Source organism: Rhyacophila brunnea, unplaced genomic scaffold (genome assembly GCF_057557595.1).
Source record: "Rhyacophila brunnea isolate RB1 unplaced genomic scaffold, BYU_Rbru_1.0 scaffold_7, whole genome shotgun sequence".
Taxonomy (NCBI): domain Eukaryota; kingdom Metazoa; phylum Arthropoda; class Insecta; order Trichoptera; family Rhyacophilidae; genus Rhyacophila; species Rhyacophila brunnea.
Genome location: NW_028233339.1, coordinates 34,526,198 through 34,550,918, shown reverse-complemented (window position 1 = coordinate 34,550,918; position 24,721 = coordinate 34,526,198). Strand labels below are relative to the sequence as shown.

The following is a 24,721-nucleotide window of genomic DNA, read 5'->3' as shown; positions in this document are numbered from 1 at the left end:
ACGCTTCAGGCCTATTTTTTATGTTATTGGTCCAATCGATCTGAAATCGTCGTTAATTGATTCCTTGTGGAGTTTCTTTTTGTGTGAGTTGAGCAATACACCTCACTACGCCATGCTGCCTTCTGTAGGCTTTCTACCTTAGATATTTTTTTTGCGGGAATTCAACAGACTGCAAAGGGACATGTAAAATCAATACACCTGCAAAAACAACTTTTGAATTTTTTTTTGCTACACATCTTATCAGACTGCAAAAAAACAGCTAGGTACATACATAGTTTGGCAACGCTGCAATGTGATTATAAAAAATAATTATCCATTAAACATGTGATAGTTGTAATTACCTGAGACAATAGATCTATTACTTGAGTCATGTCAGAGAAAGTTTCAACAACCAGTCGAGATTTTATAAAATTGATACAGGCCAGGGAAGATTCCCCGTGTTCAGTTTCCAGGCGTAATGTCACATTGAGTAAATCCAACCGTATGGAAGTCAGGATCCAGACTTTGTCATCAGTGAGGGTGGAAGAGTGAGGGATATAGGAGAGCTCCGAGACATACAGGTCGTCTGTGTTTTCACCGAGATTGTTTGCCAATAAACCTTTTATCACCTTGTACTGGACAAGGTCGATTGCACCATCGAGGGTGTTAAGTGTCCCTTGGATACTCATATCAGCCACTAAAATAATAATTATCAAAAGTACAAATCAACGGTAGTTGACATTGTAAACTAGTGAAAATACTGGTTATGAGTAGTCATTTGACCACCATAGATATCAAATGCTTCATTTTAATTCATTCTTATTTAAATTTCATTATTTGTATGAGTATTGTACATACAATATTAAACACGCGCGTTAACATGATCTTACTCCCTACTTCATTCATTGTTTGTCAATTTATGGCTACGGCCGTATGTTGTAGCTTAGCCACTGGGAAATGCCAATAGAAATGGGGTATTTCAAAAAAATACTACCTTATTCTTAGGTCAATAATTATTTTATAGCAAACATTATTCGTAGAATATTATCACATTTGAATGGTCAAATACATAGCATATAATCAGTATCTTTAAAATTATCTTTAAATGTGTAAATCTTGTCCATTTTTTGAATAATAAAATGCCTAATTCTTGTCAAATTTGGGATCACAGAGATTATCAATATAATTTTTTATTGTAAATATTTCACTATAATAATGTCGACATAAATTTTACTAATGGTTTTATAAATGCTTTTAAAAATTAATAAATATAAAAAATCTTAACACCACTTCACATGGACGTACTGAAATATGACTATATTCTAAAACATTAGAGCGTGAGGTTTAAAAGAATACTATTTTATGTAATAAAAATACTTTATGCAGTCATCAAATGTTTAAAATAAATATAAAGGATAATAAGGCTTCAAAATTATGTAAATAGATTATCTACAACGTTTAAGGAATGTCCAAGATCATGCTTTGAAAATAGCATAAAAGCTCCATTTTGACGTACGCTGAGCATGTGGGCCATTAATAAACAACATTAATTTTGCATGTTCTTTTTAGTTGCTGTTGCCAGGGTCGCTCCATAAATTTCCAGAGATTTAAGTGTTTTCTTTTCATTTTTATAAGGTTGTCAGCAATGACATGTAAAAAGAGGCAAAACTAAGAAGAGAATGGTTTGAGATGAATACATACCATTATGATAGTCTTCAAGGTTTTTTTCAACTTGCAATACTAAAATGCACTTGTCAGCCAGCAATGATGGGCCTTGCCGGATCACCACTCCAACTGGTCCGATGAGTAAGCAATTTCTGTCAACGCCACCTCCTGGCGTGTTCACATTGTTAGCCACATTTCTTGATTCTGATTCGATTCCTGTGCCAAATCTCTCACCACAATATAAATCCATATTGTTCAACTGTATAGTCATAACATCCAGAAGCTCCCTCACAGCTAAAACAATGAATAAAAGAAATTGTAAACACAACGCATTTGTTGTACAGCAGAAATAAATATATTGCATATGTGATCAGCAAGTTGTGGGTTCGAACCCCGCTAGTAAAATTCACATTTTTTTTTTTTTTCAATAAATATATTACTGTGTATTTTAATCTGGGGCATGATTCAAGAGGTTGAGTGAATGGCTAACTATCAATCCTAAGAGGAGGTCTATATGCTCCATCCTGCAGTATTTAAAGACAAATGGTGAAATCGAAATAAGTAATTTCGGTACTAGTCGGTTATCCTGGATACAGCGGCAAACACATTTTTAAAATAGCCGATATACTGGATTATTTGTTAGTTTGGGTTAGTTTAGGTTTGGTTAGGTTAGGTTATCCTAACAATGTGTTTGCCGCTGTATCCAGGATAACCGACTAGTACCGTAATACTGTAATATTGTTTCATATTATTCATTGACTGTATTTTTTAAGGTTGGGAACAGATGATTTAAAATTGCTAATAATAATTTCAATTTAAATATTCTTTACCACAAATTCCTATCTTACCTATGGTAACATAATATTTTTTGTCTTTTTGGTAGTTCAATACTAGCAACACTATTAATATTTAACATTAACTTCAGAAACCCTACTTAATTATGATGAAAATAACTAAGTCATGTTACTGAGGCGTTTCTGCTTTTATGAATTATGTATGTTGAATATAGAATAAGTATGTATTACATTCTTGAATCTAAAAAAATTGTTTAATTAAATTATTTGTAAGAGCAAATACGTTGAGAATGAAGTTTGGAAAGATCCTGACGCTGGCTACCAATTAAGATAAGTACCTATTATTGCTGCCTTGATTCTAAACCACTAAACCCAGTCACCGATATTAATGAAATTTGAGAAGCATACGACCACAGGATGATATAACACCAGTGAATGTTTGGCCTCAGTTAACAGCGCACAGTGAATCATAAGAATTCTCAAAATGTCGTGTGTTAACAGTTTATTCTAGAGCGCATCCTGTGCTAATTGTCATTATTCAACATCAAAGTTAGTATGTGCTCCCACACTTCCGTCGTCGATCCCAACAACCCTCCATACAGTCCACTCAATTTTCAACCAATTACTTTATTTATTGTTTATTTTTAGTTAGCAAATGTAGAATTTATTTAGTTTCAAAGTTCTTTTTGGACTTTTGGACTAAATTTTATATAATATCACCCAACTGTTATACAGAAAATCACCATTACTATAATATTTATTAATTGTCACTCTCAACGTTCCATTTTTCTGTATGAATGTAGAAAAATATACATTTCATTTAGAAAAAATCTATGATTACAAGAAACCCACTTAATTCCATAGACAATGTAGTGCATATAAAGAAAGGGTTATGATAACTAAAATGGAAAATTAAAAAAACTTACGATCATCTGGATCTCTAATAGTACTGATTGTTCCATCTGTGCCGGCTTTCTTGAACGTGTTGTGGACAGAAAGTTTGTCCAAGTCAGCGACAAGAGCAGACGTGCTTCCACTGCTTACCGGAACCAAGATGGCGGAAGAAAAACATTCAATTGACATCTGCATACGGGTGGATCGAGAATTTGCTGTAACGGAAACCTATAACAAAATAAAAAGCCAATTAATTTTTAAGAAAAAAGAAATCCATGATAAAAAATAAATAATCCATGGTAAATAATAATCGAGTTTCAACAAATTCACTTGGGTCTTGAAGTGTGATAACTGAATAAAATACGTACATATGTACGTATTATTGTGTACGCATACCATGGATTACAATCCCACGCAGAATTTTCAATCGTGAGATTATGAGTCCATGTGGATGGAACCGGTTCTAATTGTTATTAAATTACGCATAATTCAAGACTTAAGCTGTTAAAGTTTGCTAAATTATAAAAGGTTAATACCTTTTGCCTGGCTTGACTGATGACACTTTGGAGTTGAGAAAATTCTCGGAAAAACGCCTGAATCTCCCCTATAAACCGTTTTGTGTGGACATAGACAATAGAACTCATCTCGATTAGTAGTCTTGTATCACAATCGGCTATTAAAGCATCAGCAGGGCGAAATCTGGAAAATAAACAATCAAACATAATAATATAACTAAGGTCATACATCATTTTGAAGAATATGAATAACAACTTTTCATCGCGTAATAACAGAATGTGTATTAAGGTTATGGACTTTTTAAATACCTCTCATATTGAAAATTAAGCGCTTCCTTGCCAGATGATATAAATCGCTCACGCCATATTCGACCATGAGGGGAGAGATCGGTGAGTGACATGGAACCGAGAGTTCCAGATATACGGCGGCCGCCGTCTCCTCCTGGTTCAGAAGCACTTCCGCCGATCACCAAAACTTCTAGTCCAGATATATTGGCGCGGCACACTTCCCGCTGAGGCCTCAATAAGACCACGTTCAAAGATCTCACAGACATTTCTGTTTCCGTTTCACCTGCACAAAATGGCAAGGATTATTAAATGTATTGTCTGTCATTTTAGAATCACTGATTTTTTTAAATTACACAACAGTCTTATTTGACACCAATCCATTCTTCAAGTATAAGTATGACAGGATTATTTACCTATTTCAACAGGCTGTGATTTGTTGTCTTTTTTGGTTGAATGCAATTTCTTATCGCTGTTTGACTCCGCTTCTGAACCCATTCCGAAGAAATCGAGCACCACTACCCAACTGTCAACACTTACCACCAGATCTAGGCAGTTGAAATCTATTTTCGTGACCTTACGAACCTACAAAATAAAACAATGTATCAAGAAATCAGAATTACCCAATTAATAAAAAGTTACATATTGTAACCATTTTGGAAAAATTTAATTCTCTACATAAATGCTTCAAATTATTTAATAGTTGTCTAAGTACCACAAAATGAATATGGGCATATATTATCTAACATATAAAATAACTGTCTTGTGCGCTTACATTTTTATATTTGTCGTTGAAGAGAGGTTGTTGAGGGTCTCTCAGTTGAATAGATATCAAAACAAGATTATCTTGTGGGAAAGAAATGTCTCTGTCGGATCTTCGATTTGATGCATTCGGAGCAGGAATATTTTCTATATTGTGTTTCTTATTCAACTTATCGGGCAAGGAGCTTCTGAACCTCATATTTGAAAGGGACGTGTTTTGTGAGAGAATATTTAAAGCTTCGTATCCGACTACCCTCAAGTCTGGACTGGATCGAGAGACAAAATCAGATTTCGGAATAAGCGGCTTGTGAGAGACCATCATAAATCGGTGACGGGAATCGACCTCTCTCAGTAAGTCTTCCATTGTTATTGACCGTAGTGACATCTGAAAAATGTTTTATGAATTAGTTAAATACTCATTTTTGCTATCAAAGTATTGTTATTTGATCACTACAAACAAAAGAGATAAATAAAATCCTCGATTCCTTCTAGAGTGAATACAATAATAATATAAATATTCTTAAAGTGAATCTAAATTGTAAAATTAATTAAGATGTCATTTGTTTTCCATTATTATCAAATGTACTTTGATCCATCAGTCCGTACAGGTGATTGATAGACACTGCAAACAATAATATACTGCTATGTGTACACCGGGCACATCGCATGATCTAACTTTTTTTTTTCCGACCATGTCCGATCCTGATAGGATAATATGGGCCTCCACAGAGTAGAGGTTTGTATTAACAGATTTTTGTTTTTTTTTACGAGAAATGGATGTCAGCCACTTGCTCAACCTATTTGGTCCATACCCTGACTCACACACAAATTGAAAAACAATATGTGTACTCGCCAGACCCAGGATTTGAACCTGGGACCCACGGCGTGATAGTCCAACGCTTAAGCCGCGTGGCCACCGTGGGTGTATAAACCGACTTTGAGACCAGATAGATGAATGTCTAAAATATAATATAATTTTATATACTCATAAGAATTATCGTAATATGTATGATTAAAAATCTCCGCCCTTTTATATTGCCCTATTGAAATGATCCATGATTAAAAGTATGACAGTAAAATGTATAATAACATTTCTTGTCTACTAAATTCAAACAAATCGCTATTTTTTATTTATGTTCATTCTGGGTAACTAATATTCATTGTAATTCTTTCTTTTACAAGTGCAAGCATAGAGTTTTGAGTTATGTTTTTGTAATTTTACTATTATAATTACAGTCAAACGCGTAAAAATATGTGATACAATGTTGTCATCCTGCCTTGGTGGTAGACATATCGCATCTGAAATAAATGACGGACTTCTCGTGGAGCGATATTATAAGTGTAAATTGTCCTGGCAAATTGCAAAAACTTATGTGTCAGCTATCCAATTTCAAAGTGAATCAAAAATGAAATAGCTATCTATAAAAAGATGATTAAATAATATTACAATACAGTATGACACACATAAAGCATTTAATTACCTGTATATTAGTTTCATGTAGCTGGCACTTGTCGTAATCAACGAAGAAATCTCTAAAAGATAAATCCACTAAGCTCTGCTCTCCTTTACCGAAATCTCCCCTCAGTTCGACGGTAAATATGGGAAGTTGAAAGTTCACTGAAAATAAGTTAATTTTTTCAAATGAATTACAAATTATTTAATACATATAAAATCACAGAGAAGTAATACCCCGTTTACACGTGCATGGATTTACTTCTAGTACGTATTATAGCAGCCATAATGAGAAAATGTACGTGTAAACATGTATTATCCTGCAGTTGCAAGATTGCATGCATGAATCAAAAAAGTTTGGAAGCTTCTGAATTTTCATACGACAGTTGAGAATTTTTCGATCTGCGCCTGCGCAGTAGAACGATAGTGGCGAACCTGCCAGGAAAAAAAACCAATTACGAATGAATTTTGAGGTTAACCAATTTTCACTACTTGTCAAACAGTACCATAAAATGATAATATCGCGTCTCGCTCACTCTTGAAGAATGAGAAAGGAGAGACAGTCAGGACTTTTACGTGTAAACAGTTATTGTCACGATAGTTTAAAATACACACTATTGCTGCCAGTAAATCCATGCACGTGTACAGGCACTATAATGTGCCGAAGGAAAACGACAAACTTGTTTGAATATCTTGCAATTGGCATAAATACAGCTGTCACTTATAAAAATGGTGTGACATAAAGTTAAATTCTAAAGATACTATTACTTACTGTCTTTTTATTCATATTACTGTAATAAAATGATTGTTTAAGTTAATGCTTTGAATTAAAATTATGTATTATTTATGAAAGTCTGGCAGTTTGATTGCATGCGACACTCTCAGTCGCAACTTTGCTTCCCCATGTTCTGCATGTTTTATGTATTTCTATCTAGTTTTCATCAATTGTATATGAATATCATTTTGCGAGGTGAAAAATTCGAATTATGGTAAATGTGTTAACAAATTATCTGTATTCGAAATATTAAGGTTTTTCATTGCCTAGGAAATGAATATAATATGTATTGTTAAACTGAAATTAGTATAAATTTCAATTATAGTTTGGATTGGCAATAATTTTACGTTACTAACTTATGTTATTAACTGAATAAGTGTTGTACCCACCTTTAATATGCTGAATAGATTCAACAGAAGGACTAATGAGGGGGTGAGGGCTGAAGATCTGCGCCCTGAGGTGAGGGTCCATGCTGAGTGTGGTGACTCCAGTCGAGTCAGCTGCGGACACAAAGGAGGGCTGCGGCTCCGCGCCAGGCCCCGGCGATGTTACCGCCAGGGTACTCACTGTGTCCAACAGCTGTTCGTATTGATGCCGAGTCAAAGACACTTTCAGGGGCGTTATCACTTTGCCTGTTACCTGTCGAGCATTAAATCTTATTGTTATTTTACCATTAGATACAACAGTCTGTCAAAATACCTCCTCACTTACCGTATCAGTGATTTCCTAAGTGGGCACTACTACCCTTTTAGGGGTGTTGGAGCATTAGAAGATGGTAAAGGGGACTTGGGATGTTCAAAAGGTGCAAAGAATGCAAATCGATAGCTCTCAACACCTGTAGGAGTCAAGTGATGTTGCATTGCAATTGCATCAATAGTTTTTCTCTAGTATGTGTTATTTTACATGTTTTTAAAGGGAAAAACATTTTGCTTATGTAAGAACAAACATCACATTTAAATGGTTTTTCATGGTTTTTGTCATGTTTTATTTTAAATGGTCGTATTTTCTGCTTGCCAGGAGTGGACACATGTTAAAAAAAAATGTAATTAATGAATAAAATTACTAAATACCTGAATAAAATGTTCACAAGGAGAATCAGTTTCGTGTGAGGCACATGTTTTTTCCACAACCAATTGTAAAGTGGTGTCGTGGAGAATGGGCTTTCCTTGAGATCCACACTTGTATAACGATTCTACAGAGTTAAATTCGCCATCAATGCTTAGATGATTTGCTATGTCCAGCTGAAAATTTAAAACAACTTATTAATAGGGATTGCAATACCGGTATTCCAGTATTTATCAATACTGAAATACCGGTTTTAAAAATCCAAAATTATATAATATATAATTATTTTCAGTATTAAGAAAGCACACTCGTTTACGTTTTTGAAAATGAATTATAAGTTATGTGCTGCTAAAATGCAAATATATTGAGTGAATCCAACAGAGAAAAAATAATAAAACAAATTTCATCAAATATATTTATATAAATAGGTAATTGTCGCGATGAATTATCATAATATTATTTCGAAATAGAAAACATCCATGACAAAAATATTGAATTAATCTATAATTATTGATGACTGTACAAGCGTTGAATTTAAGAAGCTTTTCCTGCAGCCGGAAGTTCTACAATTATGATCAATACATGTCAACATAATAAATGTAGGTATGTAGGTTTTTGCTATAAAATAATATTTTAAAAAGATTTTAATAGCTATATTTATTTATAAGCACCTACTTCTTTTTTTTAATGTTTAAGAAATACCGGTATTAACACCGGTATTCAATAAGAAATACCGAAAAACCGGTATTGAAATTTTCATTCGGTATTGCAATCCCTACTTATTAAGTATAATATTTATATTTCACTTTTTCAATTGAATTCATCCAACAGATAAAGGGGCTATGAGCCCAAGGCCCTCAACTCGGCAATTCTAAATAGTTTGATTGCGAGGCAAAGTCTTTTTCCAGATTACCAAAATTTAAAAAAAAAGAACAAATAAAATCATAAAAAATATACGAAGAACATATCTAAATATCTTTTAGACGAATTCTTTATCTTAGGATCCGTAACCTGACTATACCTGATGACTTTGACTACAAAGGTAACAGTAAGAGTAATGCATCTCATATTTAAGTTATGTATGTTGGGCTCAAAACTGTGAGGTGGTCGTTATTCACAGGACTGAAAAAATTACTCACCGAGTACACATTGATATCTCGAAATTGTATGGAATAGTGATGATTCAATTTTGGGTTATTTTCGATCGAGATATTTCCTAGACGGGCGACGAACACTTCAGTACTTGTCGAAGAGCGAGGCAATACCACCACCGGTGTCTCCAATACAACATCTATCCTACAAACCAGCACAATAAGAATTAATTACGGAAATATGATAATTTCCTTTGGAGGAATTTGACATGGCAAAACTATTAGATATTTTGTTTTAGTGAAAAAATAAATCGAAAATTACTATACTCAACTATACGTTATTAGACTGTATATAATATTTCTATTCTATTGTATATTAGCGACAGTTACCTATTAATACATAAATAGAAAAGATGACGTGTCGCTAAATTTCAAAACCCGCTATTGAACACTTTTTTGAAATAATTAAGATATAATATATATCAACAGAATTGTTTTTATCTCTAATCTCTACACGAAAATTTTATCGCCTCTTTCAAAATCCGCAACAAATTTTTGCAACATCAGAGAATTTTGTGTCTCAAAAGCGTACGCGATTGTCAGTCTTTGTTTTTGAAACTCTATTTTAATAATTGTTTTGAATTATTTTTGTTTTCCTACTTCTATTTTGTTTGTCTTCTTACATAAATAAGAAAAAATCATATTTTGTTGGAATTTGTCTGTTTTTACACTGATTTTAGGATTTTTACAGGTTTTTTTTAAATTGCTTGATATCTCGAGAATTCTTTTCTGCTAATCCCGAATCTCGAGAATCCAGAATTTCATCATTTCGGGAAATCCCGAATCTCGAGATTGAGATTATCTCGGGAAATACCCAACTCTAGTCACAACAGGCTGGTATCAATACATATCATTGCAAATTGAGTCAACTACCACAAACAGTAGTTGCCAAAGAATCATATCTTTAGATATCATAAACAAATGAGAAAGAAATATGAATTGAGAATCAAAAATACTAAACTGAATCTAAATTTTGATTTATATATTGGTAATAAATAATACATACTGTAAATGAATTCTTGATGAAAAGTTATCCAATCCTGCGTCAGAATCTTGAGGCGGGCCAATGCTTATTGACCGCGGCCTTCGAGGAGAGACCCATTCCATGGAACCAGACACTCGAGGGTTACTGTACAGAGATTCGCCCCTGAAAATTGATCATATAAAAGAATAAATATATTTCAAGTCTGTACAATATTATTTTATTCTGAAAGAAGGAAGACGGTCGCTTGAAACGTCAAGAAAAAAAGGAGAAGGAACATCATACTGTACAATACCGAAAAAGATATCGGATAGCTGTGGCTGTGGGTATTATTACTAATATTTATATATTACCTAGTTTGAACTAAGCCAATTGCCATATCGGTAGCTGCAGCCTTGATAGACCGGGCGAGGTTCGAAAGATATTGTTTAAATTCTGTCGCACAAGACTGTATTTCTCCGATGAATATTCCGGAATGGGTGTACCATACGGACGCCATGTGCACACAAATGCTGACGCTCACATCATCTGAGAATACAAAAGAAAATCATGTAAATATTCCAAGCGAACTGACTAAAACTGTACCAAAGCAATTTTCGCAGAGATTAATTAAGCATAAATAAATTTTCTTAAGATAATAGGTAAAGATCAGGAATATAGTCTTCTAATCAAAAATTCTAATCACCTCAGATAAATTACTATCTTCGATTCGATTCGAAATTATTGTATATTACCATAATATTGATGATAATAACTGTCTTAAGAAATGACAGAACGCACTCCGATCTGAAAAAAAACTCCCAGGTCGCCACTACTGCTGGTAAAGATGGACAAACTATAAAATTTTACAACATTAATTAAATTGGAAAAGTTTCATTTCAGAGAATGAATATAAACAGGGAATTATGTCTTTCACATGGTAAGTATTATAAACAGGTACCTAAAGAAAAAAATTACCTATCTGGCAATGTATATATTTCCTAAATGCCAAAAGATTCTTATAAATGGTAAATCTCATTGTTGCAAGCAATGAAAATCTAAAACTCACCATTTTTATCTGATTTATGTGAAATATCATCATCAACAACATCGTTCATAGTCTTTTTAATATTGAAGGTGAGAGCTTTTTCCTCGTCCTCAGGTTTAGAAGACATGTTCAAGCCGCGGTAGAGTTCTTGGGCGAGAGTATGAGCGAGGTGGAGGTCAGTAGACATCATGATGTTGTGGTGAGCCAGAGGATCGTGTCCCACCGACACGATCCTCTGGTGAACCATGGTGCCCGGACAGAGAGATACAATCTGAAGACCGCCCAGGGACCCATTCATTTCCACTGCTGTGTTTGCTGTGCACAAAAAACAAGCAATATTTTAATTCAATTTAGAAAGAAAAAAAGAAAAAAAATTTACACTGAAATAGCTATTGATATTGAAAAATATTTTATAGAATTATGTTATTATGTACTGAACTATTTAAAACATTATCTACCAAGTAATTGTTAATTAAATCAATCATAACATAAACATTTCTCTAGAAACAAGCTTTTGACATAAAATGTCTTAAAGATGTCACCTTAGCCATGCCTATTTCAATCAGAGCAGTGAATGATACATTGTTTGAAAGGTAAAGAATATGCCTACACACTAAAAAAAATATTTAACTTGACAGAATGACGGTATCTGTTAAATTTGCGGTTGAAACCTTGTTTTAAATTTATTATATAAATTAGATATTGTTTGAAATGTGGATTTGATATTTCTAGCTAGGGCCATTTTTTAATTTATGAAATGATTATTTGACATTTCAAATCCAAATCAATCTCGAACAGGAAAATTGTGGCTTGGGCCGATTCACCTTTGACCCGCTCCAATAAAAGTAAAGGATTATTTACCGACGGTCGCTTGTATTTTGGCATCACTCATAGTAGCTGTAGCAATCTTCTTCCCAATAACATTTCCATCTTGCATGGACGCACGCAGAAGTAGCACGCTGAGTCGATGAAAATCAAACGTGATCTCTGTCCGAACTATCATAGACTCATCTTCTGAATTGCCAGGTGAGAAGTTTCCTAGGGACTTTGATTTCATGTTATTTTCTGATGGGATTCTTCTTGTTACGGGTTGGGTCACGGACGTCACCCGTTTTGCGAACCCTATCAACTCTACAATTGTCTCCTGATTAGCTAAAAAAAAAATACAAAACATTTTTAATTACTTAACAAAATAACAGGGATATGAAATAGCATTTTCAGTTTACAATGATTCACTTATTAAAGCATTTATTTTCATAAAATAATTCTAGTCACACAAAAAAATTCTTGGCTTGTGGTCTTTCAGTATACAAGTCTTCTTCTGTGTTGAGTAACCACCTCTGCTGTGTAACACCGAATTTTCGAATTTAAAGGTGACTACCATACTGGAAAAGGTCAAAATAAATGTTGCTGTTATGGGATAGAAGATATTAGAAATCTTGAGGTTTGCAACTTCTTGAGGAACAAATGAAAATTGCATATAAGGAAATTTGTACGTTTGCAGTCGGGCATATTACATTTTGTGAGCTCTAAATAAAACATTAAAAAAATACATGATAAATAACCCGAGAATACAAGGAAAGACATGAGAAAATAGGTAGGTAAGTAAATTAGAAAAACAATCATATCATATATAATATATTTAAATCAGTATCAAGTCGTATCTATCAAATTAATGTTCTTATTGAATATAAAATAATTAGGACATTACACCAATGCAATGCCCCACAAACAACACATTATTTTTTTGATCTCAATGCTACACCGCTGTCTCTTTTCGGTAAGACAGCTCATGGAAAGCTGTGCTATGGCGAAATATAATACGTAACCTGGTTGTGCTTCCACGGTTTCAGAGATAAGTGCTTAATTTCTCCCCAATATGTTCATACTTTAGCTCAGCGGATATTGGATAGAATATTAAAACTTCGATTGATAAACAGTGACTGGTTTTATTGAGTATATTCTGTTCACGTTGTTATTATATATGAAAAAAGGAAAAGTTACATTCGTGAGTCATGGGGCCGGGCCGGTGTTTATTCTTTAGATGCCGACCCCACTCTGACCTTTTTCTCGCGCATGTGTCACTTCGTCGTTACATACTTCTTTGGCTTCCGTCACTTTCGTTCGGCATAATTCCTGACATACTATTTACGAATACAATTCTTACATATTAGGTACATTGTTATTTATTTATAACTACAGTATAACCCCTATTTTACGTTTTTTAAGGGACTGAAAAAAAAAACCTAATTGGAGGGAAAATGTAAAAGGGGGGTATTGAAAAAAGAACATTTAAATTTTATGTTTCTAAAAAAATAACGTTTTATTACAAAACAACATTCAATTTAAATTTTTATTGAAAAATCGGGCCAATCACAGCGTCGCTCGCCGACCAATCACCGTGCGCCGTTCTAAAGACACGGAGTTTTCCCTCCAAACACCTTACGCCGTTCGAATGTCACGACCCAATCATTGTCAAGCGCGCGTAACTCGCACATTTTGAATATATCCGACGTAAATCGCGGGAAAGAAAAACGTAAATGCGGGTATTAAATGTACTGAAATACTTCGGGACTGAAAAAATTACACGCAATTGCCGGGAAAACGTGAATTCCGGGCACGTAAAAACGAGGTTATACTGTATCTATATTTATACAATACAAATTAATATTAAAATTAATCAATTAATTTCATACTTCGTCTTTCATTGAATCATTACCATTTCATTCACGCCTTGTATGCCAGCTTCGACAAACAGGACGTGGGACTTTACCTGAAAAATAAACATTTTGACGGATAGTCAAGGAATTTAAGATGTGCGTTAAGTCCATTGTTGACTATGAGGTCAGGGGCATGCTTACGCCTAATAATTATGCAATTTGGATTATCAAGAGAGGCCCAACAATCAAGGGTGTAATATGCCACTACTCTACCAAATAATTCATAGTTTCAATCAACTTTTTTGCTGAAAATATTATGTACATACTACTTTTCAATGCAATAAATTCCATGTGCTCATTAAGACAAATGTAATTATTTCTATTATCAAACAGGGGAACGGATTTGATAATGGTTAACTCACCTATTATATCCAGATTGTTAAAGAGGATGTTGGCAATTCGCAATTCTTCCCCCTGGCTGGACGGACATTCGGAGGACACCACCATCACTTCAATCACTATCAACGCTTCCGAGTCCACGATTCCTGTTGCCACAGCTCCGCCAGTAAAATCAACGGTGGGACTGGCGCATAAATGAACACCTAAAAGGGAAGCATTGTTATTGTTACCTATCATGAAATACCTAAACATAATTTATTAAAACTCGATATATGAGAGGCCGCTTACTCGTACTTGATTTTGGTTGAGTATTGAGGTAGTGCAGAGCTTGTGAAAGGGCCGCAGCCGGTGGGGGATGAACAGGACGAAGCAACGATCCTTCAGGAGGAGACGACGGTGAAATGGGAGACGTCGGTTCGCTATCTCGTATACTTCCCGAAACAGAGTCCATCCTGTATGCATATAAAATAAATACTACATCAACTCATTATTAATTATTAACTTACTACTAATAGTCATTCGGTATTAACATTTTTTTTCTAATCCTCACTACATAGATCGGAATCAATATAAAAAGTAACATGAAAGGCACATTTCACCTTATTTGGCGCTTTGCACACACATATTCGAATCAACTCCAATTTAATCTGAGCTCAGAAGAGCAAAAAAAATGATTTTCCAATAGCGCATACAGACACGATAATAATATATTCCATCAAATCAAAACGTCAACCTCAATCGGCTGAACAAACTGAACAAAAATATGTTGTCAGACAAAAAAGCAAAGATTTTCAATCGGCACTAATATAAGAAATTGCTAGATATATTTAGTGGATCCATTAATAAGACATTATCATTGTGTTTAAAGTGTTAGAAGGAAATTTCTCAACAAAAAATATGTCATTATATTCGCTGGCATTGGTTGATAGATTGGCTGGAGCTTCCAATTTACTTGCAAGCACCAATCATGTGTGCTGAGTCAACTCTGTCTGCATTAGTTTACTCAGTTACACCTGAATGTAAATATCAACACTAAATCTAATGGATAAAGTCGGTGAGTTACATTTGCGTCGAGTTTGTGTGTGAGAGGATGCCTAAGTGATGAAAAGTTCTGTAATTCTTTTGAGTTATATACCTATATGTCGTTATTTTTTTAACATAATAAAATAAAATTAATTACCCAACATGTTTATGGCTGGCCACAAGCAGTTCAAAATCAGGACCATATGTTTGAAGAGCGTCTACGAGCAACAGAGAGTGTACGCTGAGAGACAAATTGAAATCGAATAATCTCTTTGTAAATGCTGCCCTCACGCCACACACCTGGACTTCTGCGATACTTCTGCCTCGAGACTGGACCTATAAAATAATCAGGGCAACGCATTAATACTGATTTATATTGGTATATCTATGCCATATTGGAGCAGGAAGCAGAAGGGGCAGTTTGCCCCAGCCCTTGAGATTTTAGGATCTTTAACTGTGTTACAAAAAATTCAACATATCTCATTTTATTCGGAATAGTTTTGAATTTTTAGAGGAGGCCCACATTGAAAAATAACATATATGGCTATGGGATACTGGCATGATCTGGGAAGATGTAAGAATACTGATGAAGCGATAGGGATTCATGCAGGCGCTGGCAGTTTCATTGAAAATAAGAAATAATATCAATTCCACCTTACCTCCAGAGCCATTTGATCAATTGCAAACTGCAGCATCAGAAGGCGAGACATCTGATTGGATGATCTCTCGGTCTGTTCAGTTTCAGAATGGTCATTGCTTGGCTCTTCAACCGGGGGTGATATTTTCCATTCTTCACTCAAATACGTGGTATTTAAACTAAAAATAATCAAAGCCATTTTAAATAGCTCTACAACATACGTAGTATTGATTCGTCCACAAAAAAAAATCATTAGTACATATTGACCTATACATATAATAATATGTTTTAAAAGCAGACTTGTAATGCCTGGCCTATGTCTGGATTATGTGTAGATATATTGATTTATGATTTAGGTACTTATGTGATATTTTAATATTTTGAAATATCGTCAGTATTACAAAATTTAAATAAAGGCCATGGTTATTGAAGATAAAAAGAAACTCTTAGTGGATAGTTGTTTCACCTGTAACGCAGATATCAAGACTATATCGTGAGAGTAAGGGACATTTTGGAGAATATAATGTAGTTATTTATGGGGTTAGTAACGAAGTGACAACTATTTTTTCGTAGTTAGTGGTAAATATTATGAAGAAACTAACAAAAATTTTAATTCATATTGCTCTCATGAAAAGTTGCAAATTGTCAATTGGCTTAGCATTCTACATATTTGATAACAGTAGTACAAATAAAATCAACATTTTTTTTTTATAGTATTTAATATTATTAATACATAAATTATTATATTAGGTACTAATGTTATTATTATACAGGCGGCTCTAGACTTCCGAATGTTCTACTTACGCACAATTTGCTATTTCGTACATTTCTTAAAATTCAGATTTTTGTTGATAATGCATAAACTGTGCGCTTCCATGCAAGTCGCTCCTCTCTCTTCAGCTCCCCGTCACCTTCTCAAGTACGTAAAAGGGTGGTATTTAACTATCTCTTGACAAGTTTATAAAGAAAACACCCGATTGCTAATACGCCTCATTAACTTTACTATACCTATTGATAAATAAATATTTTAAAGTACACTTTTAGATGTTTTTTTTATATCCCTCTACTTTTGAACATTCAATATTCCAACGCATTTTCAGGAACCAATTACGTACGAAAGTCGAGGGACGCCTGTACTGACAAATAAATTCATGTACTATTTTGCATTAAGGTAATGTAGATTTATTTTAAGGTAAATTTCAATTTATGACGAATTTGGAAATACATACATGGCTGTTTTCGTATTAACGAGATTTTACGATATAAGTAATAATTAATCACTAACTAACACTAAATTACATACCTTTCTGTAGCAAAATATGCATGTGGTGTATTTAGTTCAGCAATTAAAGACTGAATTGACAATAGCTTCTGTTCGTTCAAGTGAACCACTAAATGAGGTAGCGTGCCGCACAACGTGACACTTGGGTATTGCGGATCACTCGTGTAAACAACTCTTCTCTCCACCTGAAAATAGTGCATAAAAGAAATAATATAAATGTTTCATTCTAAATTATTGTGAATATGTTTCTCCACTAAACTTTAGGCAACAAAACGACCGATGTTTGAAATTCTGCTTATATAAAAAACGAATACCATTTGATATGTAGATATTCTCGGAAACCTGGTGCATTATTAAAAACTTAAATAGAAAGACATATTTATGGGGACAAAGGTATGCCAAGAAGCTATAAGTGCCCATACGCACTTGCGGCAGGCCGCAAGTGCGTATGGGCTCTAAACCTTCAACAATGTACAAATTATCAAATTGGGCTGCCTTACATCACAAATCTTAGCACAGCAAAGTCCGACTCAGAATTTCAAAGGAAAACCTCTAGATCAACCTCATAAAAAATGGATAGATAGTGCAGAGTACGAATTAACAGTTTCCCAGTACAAAAATGGAAGGAGGCGGCTGTCGTATTGTCACTAATTAAAATAAAATGGCAAACCTGTATAAATATGTTAAAACGGTCTAGAATATGAAGAGATGAGGTTCCTTTTGTATTCGCATATTTCCAATTATCTTTAATTCTTCCCACCAACACTTGAAGATCACTGAACTCAACCTTATATCTGAAATAATAGGAAATAAAGATCAAATTGGTCAAACGTCTATTGTTTAAATATTATCATATATGAACAGTACCTGGAGACTCTTAAAGCGTAAAACTGAATGCTTACCGATCATAAAGTCTATGATGAAGGGCATCAGTGAGAGTCAAATTGGTGGGCAGCTGGTGAGTGTCAGATGGCAAGGGAGAAGTTCCGCAGTCAGTCAAATTCGTGTCACTCGCCTCACTACCGGGAGGAGTGGAACATGGAGTCATGTACATCTCTGAAAAAAACATATAGTATAAGTAATGTTATCAAGAGTCATAACAGCGAACAGGTGCAGTGTTACTTTGGTCTACAAAATCGGTCCTTGTAGTCCATTGTGTAAGACATTGGGCTTTCACCCGGGGGCTCTGGGTTCGATCCCAGTGAGGTCTCAAAATCTGCGTATTTGTGATTGTTTCACTTCTATTACTAACTAACTGTTTCATTCTGTCATTGGACGTCAAGGCCTGTTGTAGTGCTAAAAAGAATAGATTTTCAATTGACAGGCCCAGACTCCGGTGGTTAGACGGTGTTAACTGAGATTCTCGACTGGGGTAGATACCTGGAGGGGACTGGGACCCGCCCTCGTTTGTTGGGCCTCTTATGATGAGGATGATATTATAAGTAGTAGTATTTTTAAAACTATTGCAATATACAAGACACTGGATGCATCACCTTTAAAATGTTACCTGAAAAAATCTTACATTGAGCAGTCATTAATTATTATAATATACTTATCAATTTATTGTTATGTACATATTATGACATATTTTAAAATTTATTAAAAATTGATAAGTAGTCCATTTACGTGAACATGGTTTAAAATATAATATAATTATATTTACTATATTATTAAATATAATGAAATATTTCAATGGCATACCATTATCATCTTCTTCCGTTGAGGGTTCATTGACTTGTTCTTCAACGTATCCATTGGAAAGATGCATTTTACCGAAATCTAGAACTGCAACGACACCATTTTTGTCAGTGAATTTTTCCACTAGCAGAATTTGTGGTGCAGAAATATCCAATTCCAACTGCCATAAAGATCTTTCACTCTGCGAATCGAATAATAATATATAATTATAGATTTTATCACAATCTCATTTTCTTGAAAGTGTGCCACGACGTTTTTCAAATTTTAAGAAAATAAAATGTAAAAATACATTTTGGATTACTGGGAACAGTATTAACAAATCGCTACTGAAGTTCCGCCGCTCTCACACAATCATGCTAGTCACCTCAACATATCGTCGGTGTTTTGTAAAAAGGGCGAATCAGCCATTTTGGCGAAATTGAGATTTTAATGAAAACACAATATGTACCTCACCAGCTTTGTTGTGTAAAAATGGCGAACTTGTATCTCCACGGGAAAGTACTTAAAAACGATAATCGTAAGGGCGAATATCCACTTAGTGTTATGAATAAAAGGCGAATGTGACATATTAGGCCTTTTAAAATAAAATATGTCCTAAAGTAGTGGTAAGTGTTATGATGTAAGGGCGAATATACGATATTCGCCCTTCTTGCATATCCACCTACATATCAATGTGACCATTGTTAAATCAAAATTGTCAAATTCGCCCAAGGTCGCTATCATTCGTGTCATTTTACTATTGACAAATTGGCGGGATTGTTTTTAGAAGTTTCCTCAATGTAATTTATGGCTCGATGACATTGAGCTACTTTACAAGGTGCTTGTCGTTGAGTTTAAAAGCGGGTGAGTCAGCTAGTGCGATTGTGATGATGACACACAAAACTTTCCACTCGCTCAGAAGCCAACAAGCTAGCGATTTAAAACCGTCATTTTTGGTACTATTTTGACAGGACGTATTGAGTAGTTCGTTTTTTACCGGCTGGTTCGCCACTATCGCTCTACTGCGCAGATGCAGATCGGCCCACACGCCAGCATGTAACGTGTAAAGTAGCCCGGCTTTCAACTTTTCTCGGTAGATTGTTTACAATCTGCTTGTTAGCTTGTTCGATGATGACACTGGGCTTTTTTACAAGCAGATTGTAAATTCGCTAACAAGCAGCTTGTAAAGTAGCTCAATGTCGAGCCATTAGTGATAAGAGAATGTTTAAGTTGACAATCTGTTAAACAATAGTTTGAAATATAGTTATTTGCTTTTTCTACTAACTGAACAGCATTTGTATTTAATATTAAGTATTCATCGAGTGATACAACATACTTTACCTCAGAATGAGCGAGATGTAAGTTTTCTTGTTTAATTTTTCGTGTTGTACAATTGTTAATTGGTTTCGTTATGTAATATTGTAATATTACATTGACATATTAATATTGTTTGCGTATGTATACATAACATACCTACTTAATAATATTATATTCATTCTTTAAAAAAAAAATCGGTGTATGTACTTATGTACGTGCGTTAGAAGTTATACTTTGGCGTAACAAAACTTGCGATAACCTAGATTCTTCGACTAGCTCTTAATTATCTTGTTAAATTACACTCGTAAGAAAACGGGCTGCTTATTGAAGCGCCGTTGTTTTATTTCTATAAATTTTAACTTATATTAACTAAATTATAAAATTATTTATCGTTGTTTTTATTTTTAAAGTAACAACTGCCACTATGATGTTTAAATAGTTTGTTTATGTAAGTAATTGCAAATGGCCGACAATAATAAATTCACTGCCTAGGCAACGGAACAATTCTAAACTATAATATTATACTGTATAATCGTCACGATTGAAGTATCATACTGTGGCGTAAAGGCAGTGCTTTCGGTTGATAACCGAACAATCGGTGGTTCGAATCCAATCGAGTGCGTTTTTTTTCGTGTGAAAAAATAAATTATGTGTTACATGTCACACGCCAAAAATACACTCTGATCTGATTTCACAAACGCGCTAAAAGAAGTATAACTTCAAAAATGTGTTGTACTTTACCGCTCGTAGGCATGTTTTGACACGTAGATATTATTTATATTACCATTCTGACACGCCTAAAATTACAAAAAGTGATACCTACTCGTTATTTTATTGTATTTCAGATTGTCTCGAGGACAACAGATGGTTAAATTAGTTTAGTTCAATTTAGGTGTAATTACTGCAGAAAGATTGAGTGACGCTACCGCTGTTCACACTAATTCGCTGGCGATTTTACCTGAGAAACCTTAAGAAATCCAATCCAACGAAACAATTGCTGCCTCAAGTGATCACTTTCGTCGAAGTGATGAAAATGATTTGATTTTGGACGAGAAAACAGGGAGCTTTGTGTCCGCATTTATTTGTAATGATTGTGGGCAGATATATCGTTATAAAAGTAAATTAAAAAATCATTTGATTAATAAGCATATGAAAAAACACATTAAGATAAAATACCGGAAATCTGGCTATGGAAAAAAAAACAACTGAGAGACGCTGGAAAAGAGTATAAAACTGCGACGGGAAATGTTGTTCAACATAGGAAACGATTTAATGTTTTCTGCAGAAAATGTACATATAAATGCAGTGATAGATTTTCGAAGGAAGAAAAGGACATGATTTTTGAGAAATTTTGGAAACAACCAAGATCAACAGACAATATATTTCAGATATTAAACTATTGAAAACTCCAAAAGGCAGCGTGTAAACAATATTTCACACAATTTTATTCATTTTGTATCTCCAGTCCAGTTAATTTGTCCTTACTTAATAAAAAATAATCTGATGTTCCATAACTATTTTGATTAGGTATAAAATGCCTTTTAAGGACAAAAACACTGTTAATTTTCACTAGAATATGGTTTTTAATTTAATTTAACTTTCACTATTATATTGTTTTGTCTTCTATAAGTTTAAATAAAATATTATAAACATAATAAAATTACTTTAATTATAATTATTTCCTAATAAACCCACACATTCGTATTTTTATCACACATAAAGGGCGAATATCTTAAAATGATTTTTCTGACCTTTTCATACAAGTTTGTACATTTTTTTTACATTATCAAGACAGTATTTCCTCTAAGCTTTATTATGTATTTGTTAGAAATTTATAATCATCCATAGGTAATTAATAAATGTCAAAAGTTAAAAATCCTCCTCCTGTAAAATAGCATTTTGGTTGATTCGCCCTTTTTACAAAACACCGACGATATCATGACAGTCTTGCTGAAAGTGACAAGGAGCGTAAGGGAACGCTGAGCATCATAAAGTTAAAGACTATAGAAACGCTTGCCAATTTGTTAAAATTCATTCGTTTGAGTCTAGAAATAAATGAATCAAATTAAGTGAAAAGATACATAATTTGAAACGCAAGTACGAGTTATAAATTCCCCCAGCACTCTAAGGAAAAGAAGAGAGTTAATTTTTTTAAGGCAGTAGAACAATTCTCAATATTTAATGGGTCCTTCATATCGTGATGCATGGAAGATCCAGTGGTTTATCGCCACTCAGCAAACCTCCCACAAGATCAAATCTGAATAAAGACAGACAAAGGCCCATATGCTCCGCATGAGATCGAACATGTAATTTACTTTTACTAAGTCTATAACATGAAGGAGAAGACATATTGGCAAATAAGCAATCGTAGGATAATATTTCAAATACAAAATTAGAACCCTCACATTTCAGAGTATTTTATCGGTCTCTAAAATTTTATATTTTTGTATCTTTTTCGATATAATTGGGCTTCCTCATCTTATTTTTAACTCACCAGATCGCCTTGGAGTATATGTTCCCATTGGTTAATGAGATGCATTTTTGTTGTGTTCTTTACATGAGCATAAGCCCCACTGGTCATCAGGACATTCTCGGCGGTTCCAATTTTGTTTTGGTTACTCATTGACAGTGGATGTGACAGAAAATCGACCAGCCATCTTACTGCTCCAGCATTATAAACAACTTCCAGAGACTGAGATTTGACAAACAACCTATAATATTAAATGATTTTTTATCAAATTTATTGTGAAAGCTACTTCTCAATCAAAAAACAGTATAGTATGTATTGAGAAAAATCAAGATGTACATCGAAAATCTGCCATAATTTTAAAAGACCGATGTAGAGAAAAGCTGTATTAAAATGTAATTAATAATCTTTTTAACAATCATGTATTAGTAAGTAGAAGAGATACTAGAAAGACTCCTTAAAAATAAAATATTGCCAGCATGTAAAATTAAATAGGTATTCAAATGTGGAACAAAATTCCTAAACTACATTATTTACCTGTAATCAGCTTTGGAACAGATCGGTTTTCTTTCGTACTCGAGATGAAAGAGGGAGTCGTTTGTATTTGAAAGACTATTAGTGTTTCCCGGAGAAAAAGACTTCATCCATGTATTATTCATTGAAGAAAACCTGGCACACCCTAACCCCTCTCGGATTGTTCCCTAAAAATATGTTTAAAAATAAAATTTAACTGTAAAAAACATTATTTATATTTCCAATACAAATATGGTAACTCCTTTTATTCAAGATTAAGAAAAATGTATCTTTGGAATTATTAAAATAACAATACAAAAGAATATGGAAATATACCTGAGGCGCAATAAGAATGGGAAATAGAGTATTTTCAGTTATGTGGTCTTTCAAATAGACTGCTCCGAGGTCAATGCTTATATTGTGCGATGACGTTCTCGGTCTGCTTTCAATACTAAATCCAACATTTTCAAATTGAAGCTCCAATTTGGCACTAAAATCAGATAAAGTTACAGATAATTTATTGGAGCTCCTCTACTTATTTGATCCAATCTTATTTATTTTCTGAGGGCCACATGCGTAGATACCGTCGATAACTTATCCTATTTGTCAATAGTTAAGCTTGACTCGGTTACATGATATTATGTATGTACTTTTGACGAATATATTACTTTTTGCGATAGAAAGTGCTGACATCGTTAAAATTCCTATTTTCTTCATTTAAATATTGTATTTGCATAAATATGAATATTAACATTTACAAATATTATACGTCGACAACTGACATTTATAAATAGATAAAATAGATTTATATTGATAATAGGTACTCAATACAATATAGCTTCGTCGTAAACTAATGAACTAAACACTCTTTTTCAGTGTACAATTGTTACACCCCTGAATGGTCCCCATTTGGGGATGTCTCTGAGGATCTAGAGAAGTCCGAACCATTATCAAACCGACACATAGGAAGGGTTGATTGCGAAAATAAATAATAATAAAACTGCCAATGCTGTAAATTCAAATACGTTAAAAATTAAAGTTACTGGCAACATGGCATTTTGTGGACCGCGCGCAGCGCTAAATTATTGCGACGGCGGGATTAAAAAGCAAAGGATCTTGGCGCGTTGCGCAGAAGAGGAGAAGCATTTTTGACAGTAAAATTATAAACACGTGTATTTTTCGATCAGTGCAAAAGATTGAAATTATATAAAATGTAGCCCCCAGTATTCCCCAAATAAAATCACCGTTTTCGACTATCATTCCGGTGTGTTAATTGTTCACTCCCAAGTCCAGAACACAGACGAAAACCCCACCATATTGAGTGAGAACAGGAAGCATCTTCTCGCTCTCGACTTGACGGGAGATGACATAATATACTTAATTATTTTACCAGTTATCA

At 34.0% G+C, this 24,721-nt stretch overlaps 1 protein-coding gene across 1 annotated transcript in view; it reads right to left on the bottom strand.

The window, feature by feature from the left end:
* The window catches only part of Vps13D (vacuolar protein sorting 13D), a 61,038-nt gene that overhangs the window by 28,502 nt on the left and 7,815 nt on the right, over positions 1-24,721 (bottom strand). The window contains exons 10-35 of the mRNA XM_085957582.1: positions 23,659-23,812; positions 23,347-23,510; positions 22,837-23,053; positions 19,050-19,227; positions 18,251-18,404; positions 18,019-18,142; positions 17,370-17,533; positions 16,089-16,245; positions 15,587-15,765; positions 14,701-14,858; positions 14,430-14,609; positions 12,209-12,499; positions 11,369-11,662; positions 10,674-10,848; positions 10,345-10,485; positions 9,327-9,483; positions 8,193-8,363; positions 7,512-7,761; positions 6,376-6,512; positions 4,908-5,279; positions 4,549-4,717; positions 4,157-4,418; positions 3,869-4,031; positions 3,365-3,560; positions 1,681-1,938; positions 342-676 (exon numbers count right to left, since the gene is read on the bottom strand). Of these exons, the coding sequence (XP_085813708.1) occupies positions 342-676; positions 1,681-1,938; positions 3,365-3,560; positions 3,869-4,031; positions 4,157-4,418; positions 4,549-4,717; positions 4,908-5,279; positions 6,376-6,512; positions 7,512-7,761; positions 8,193-8,363; positions 9,327-9,483; positions 10,345-10,485; positions 10,674-10,848; positions 11,369-11,662; positions 12,209-12,499; positions 14,430-14,609; positions 14,701-14,858; positions 15,587-15,765; positions 16,089-16,245; positions 17,370-17,533; positions 18,019-18,142; positions 18,251-18,404; positions 19,050-19,227; positions 22,837-23,053; positions 23,347-23,510; positions 23,659-23,812 (5,200 nt within the window). The remainder of the gene's footprint in view (positions 1-341; positions 677-1,680; positions 1,939-3,364; positions 3,561-3,868; positions 4,032-4,156; positions 4,419-4,548; positions 4,718-4,907; positions 5,280-6,375; positions 6,513-7,511; positions 7,762-8,192; positions 8,364-9,326; positions 9,484-10,344; positions 10,486-10,673; positions 10,849-11,368; positions 11,663-12,208; positions 12,500-14,429; positions 14,610-14,700; positions 14,859-15,586; positions 15,766-16,088; positions 16,246-17,369; positions 17,534-18,018; positions 18,143-18,250; positions 18,405-19,049; positions 19,228-22,836; positions 23,054-23,346; positions 23,511-23,658; positions 23,813-24,721) is intronic.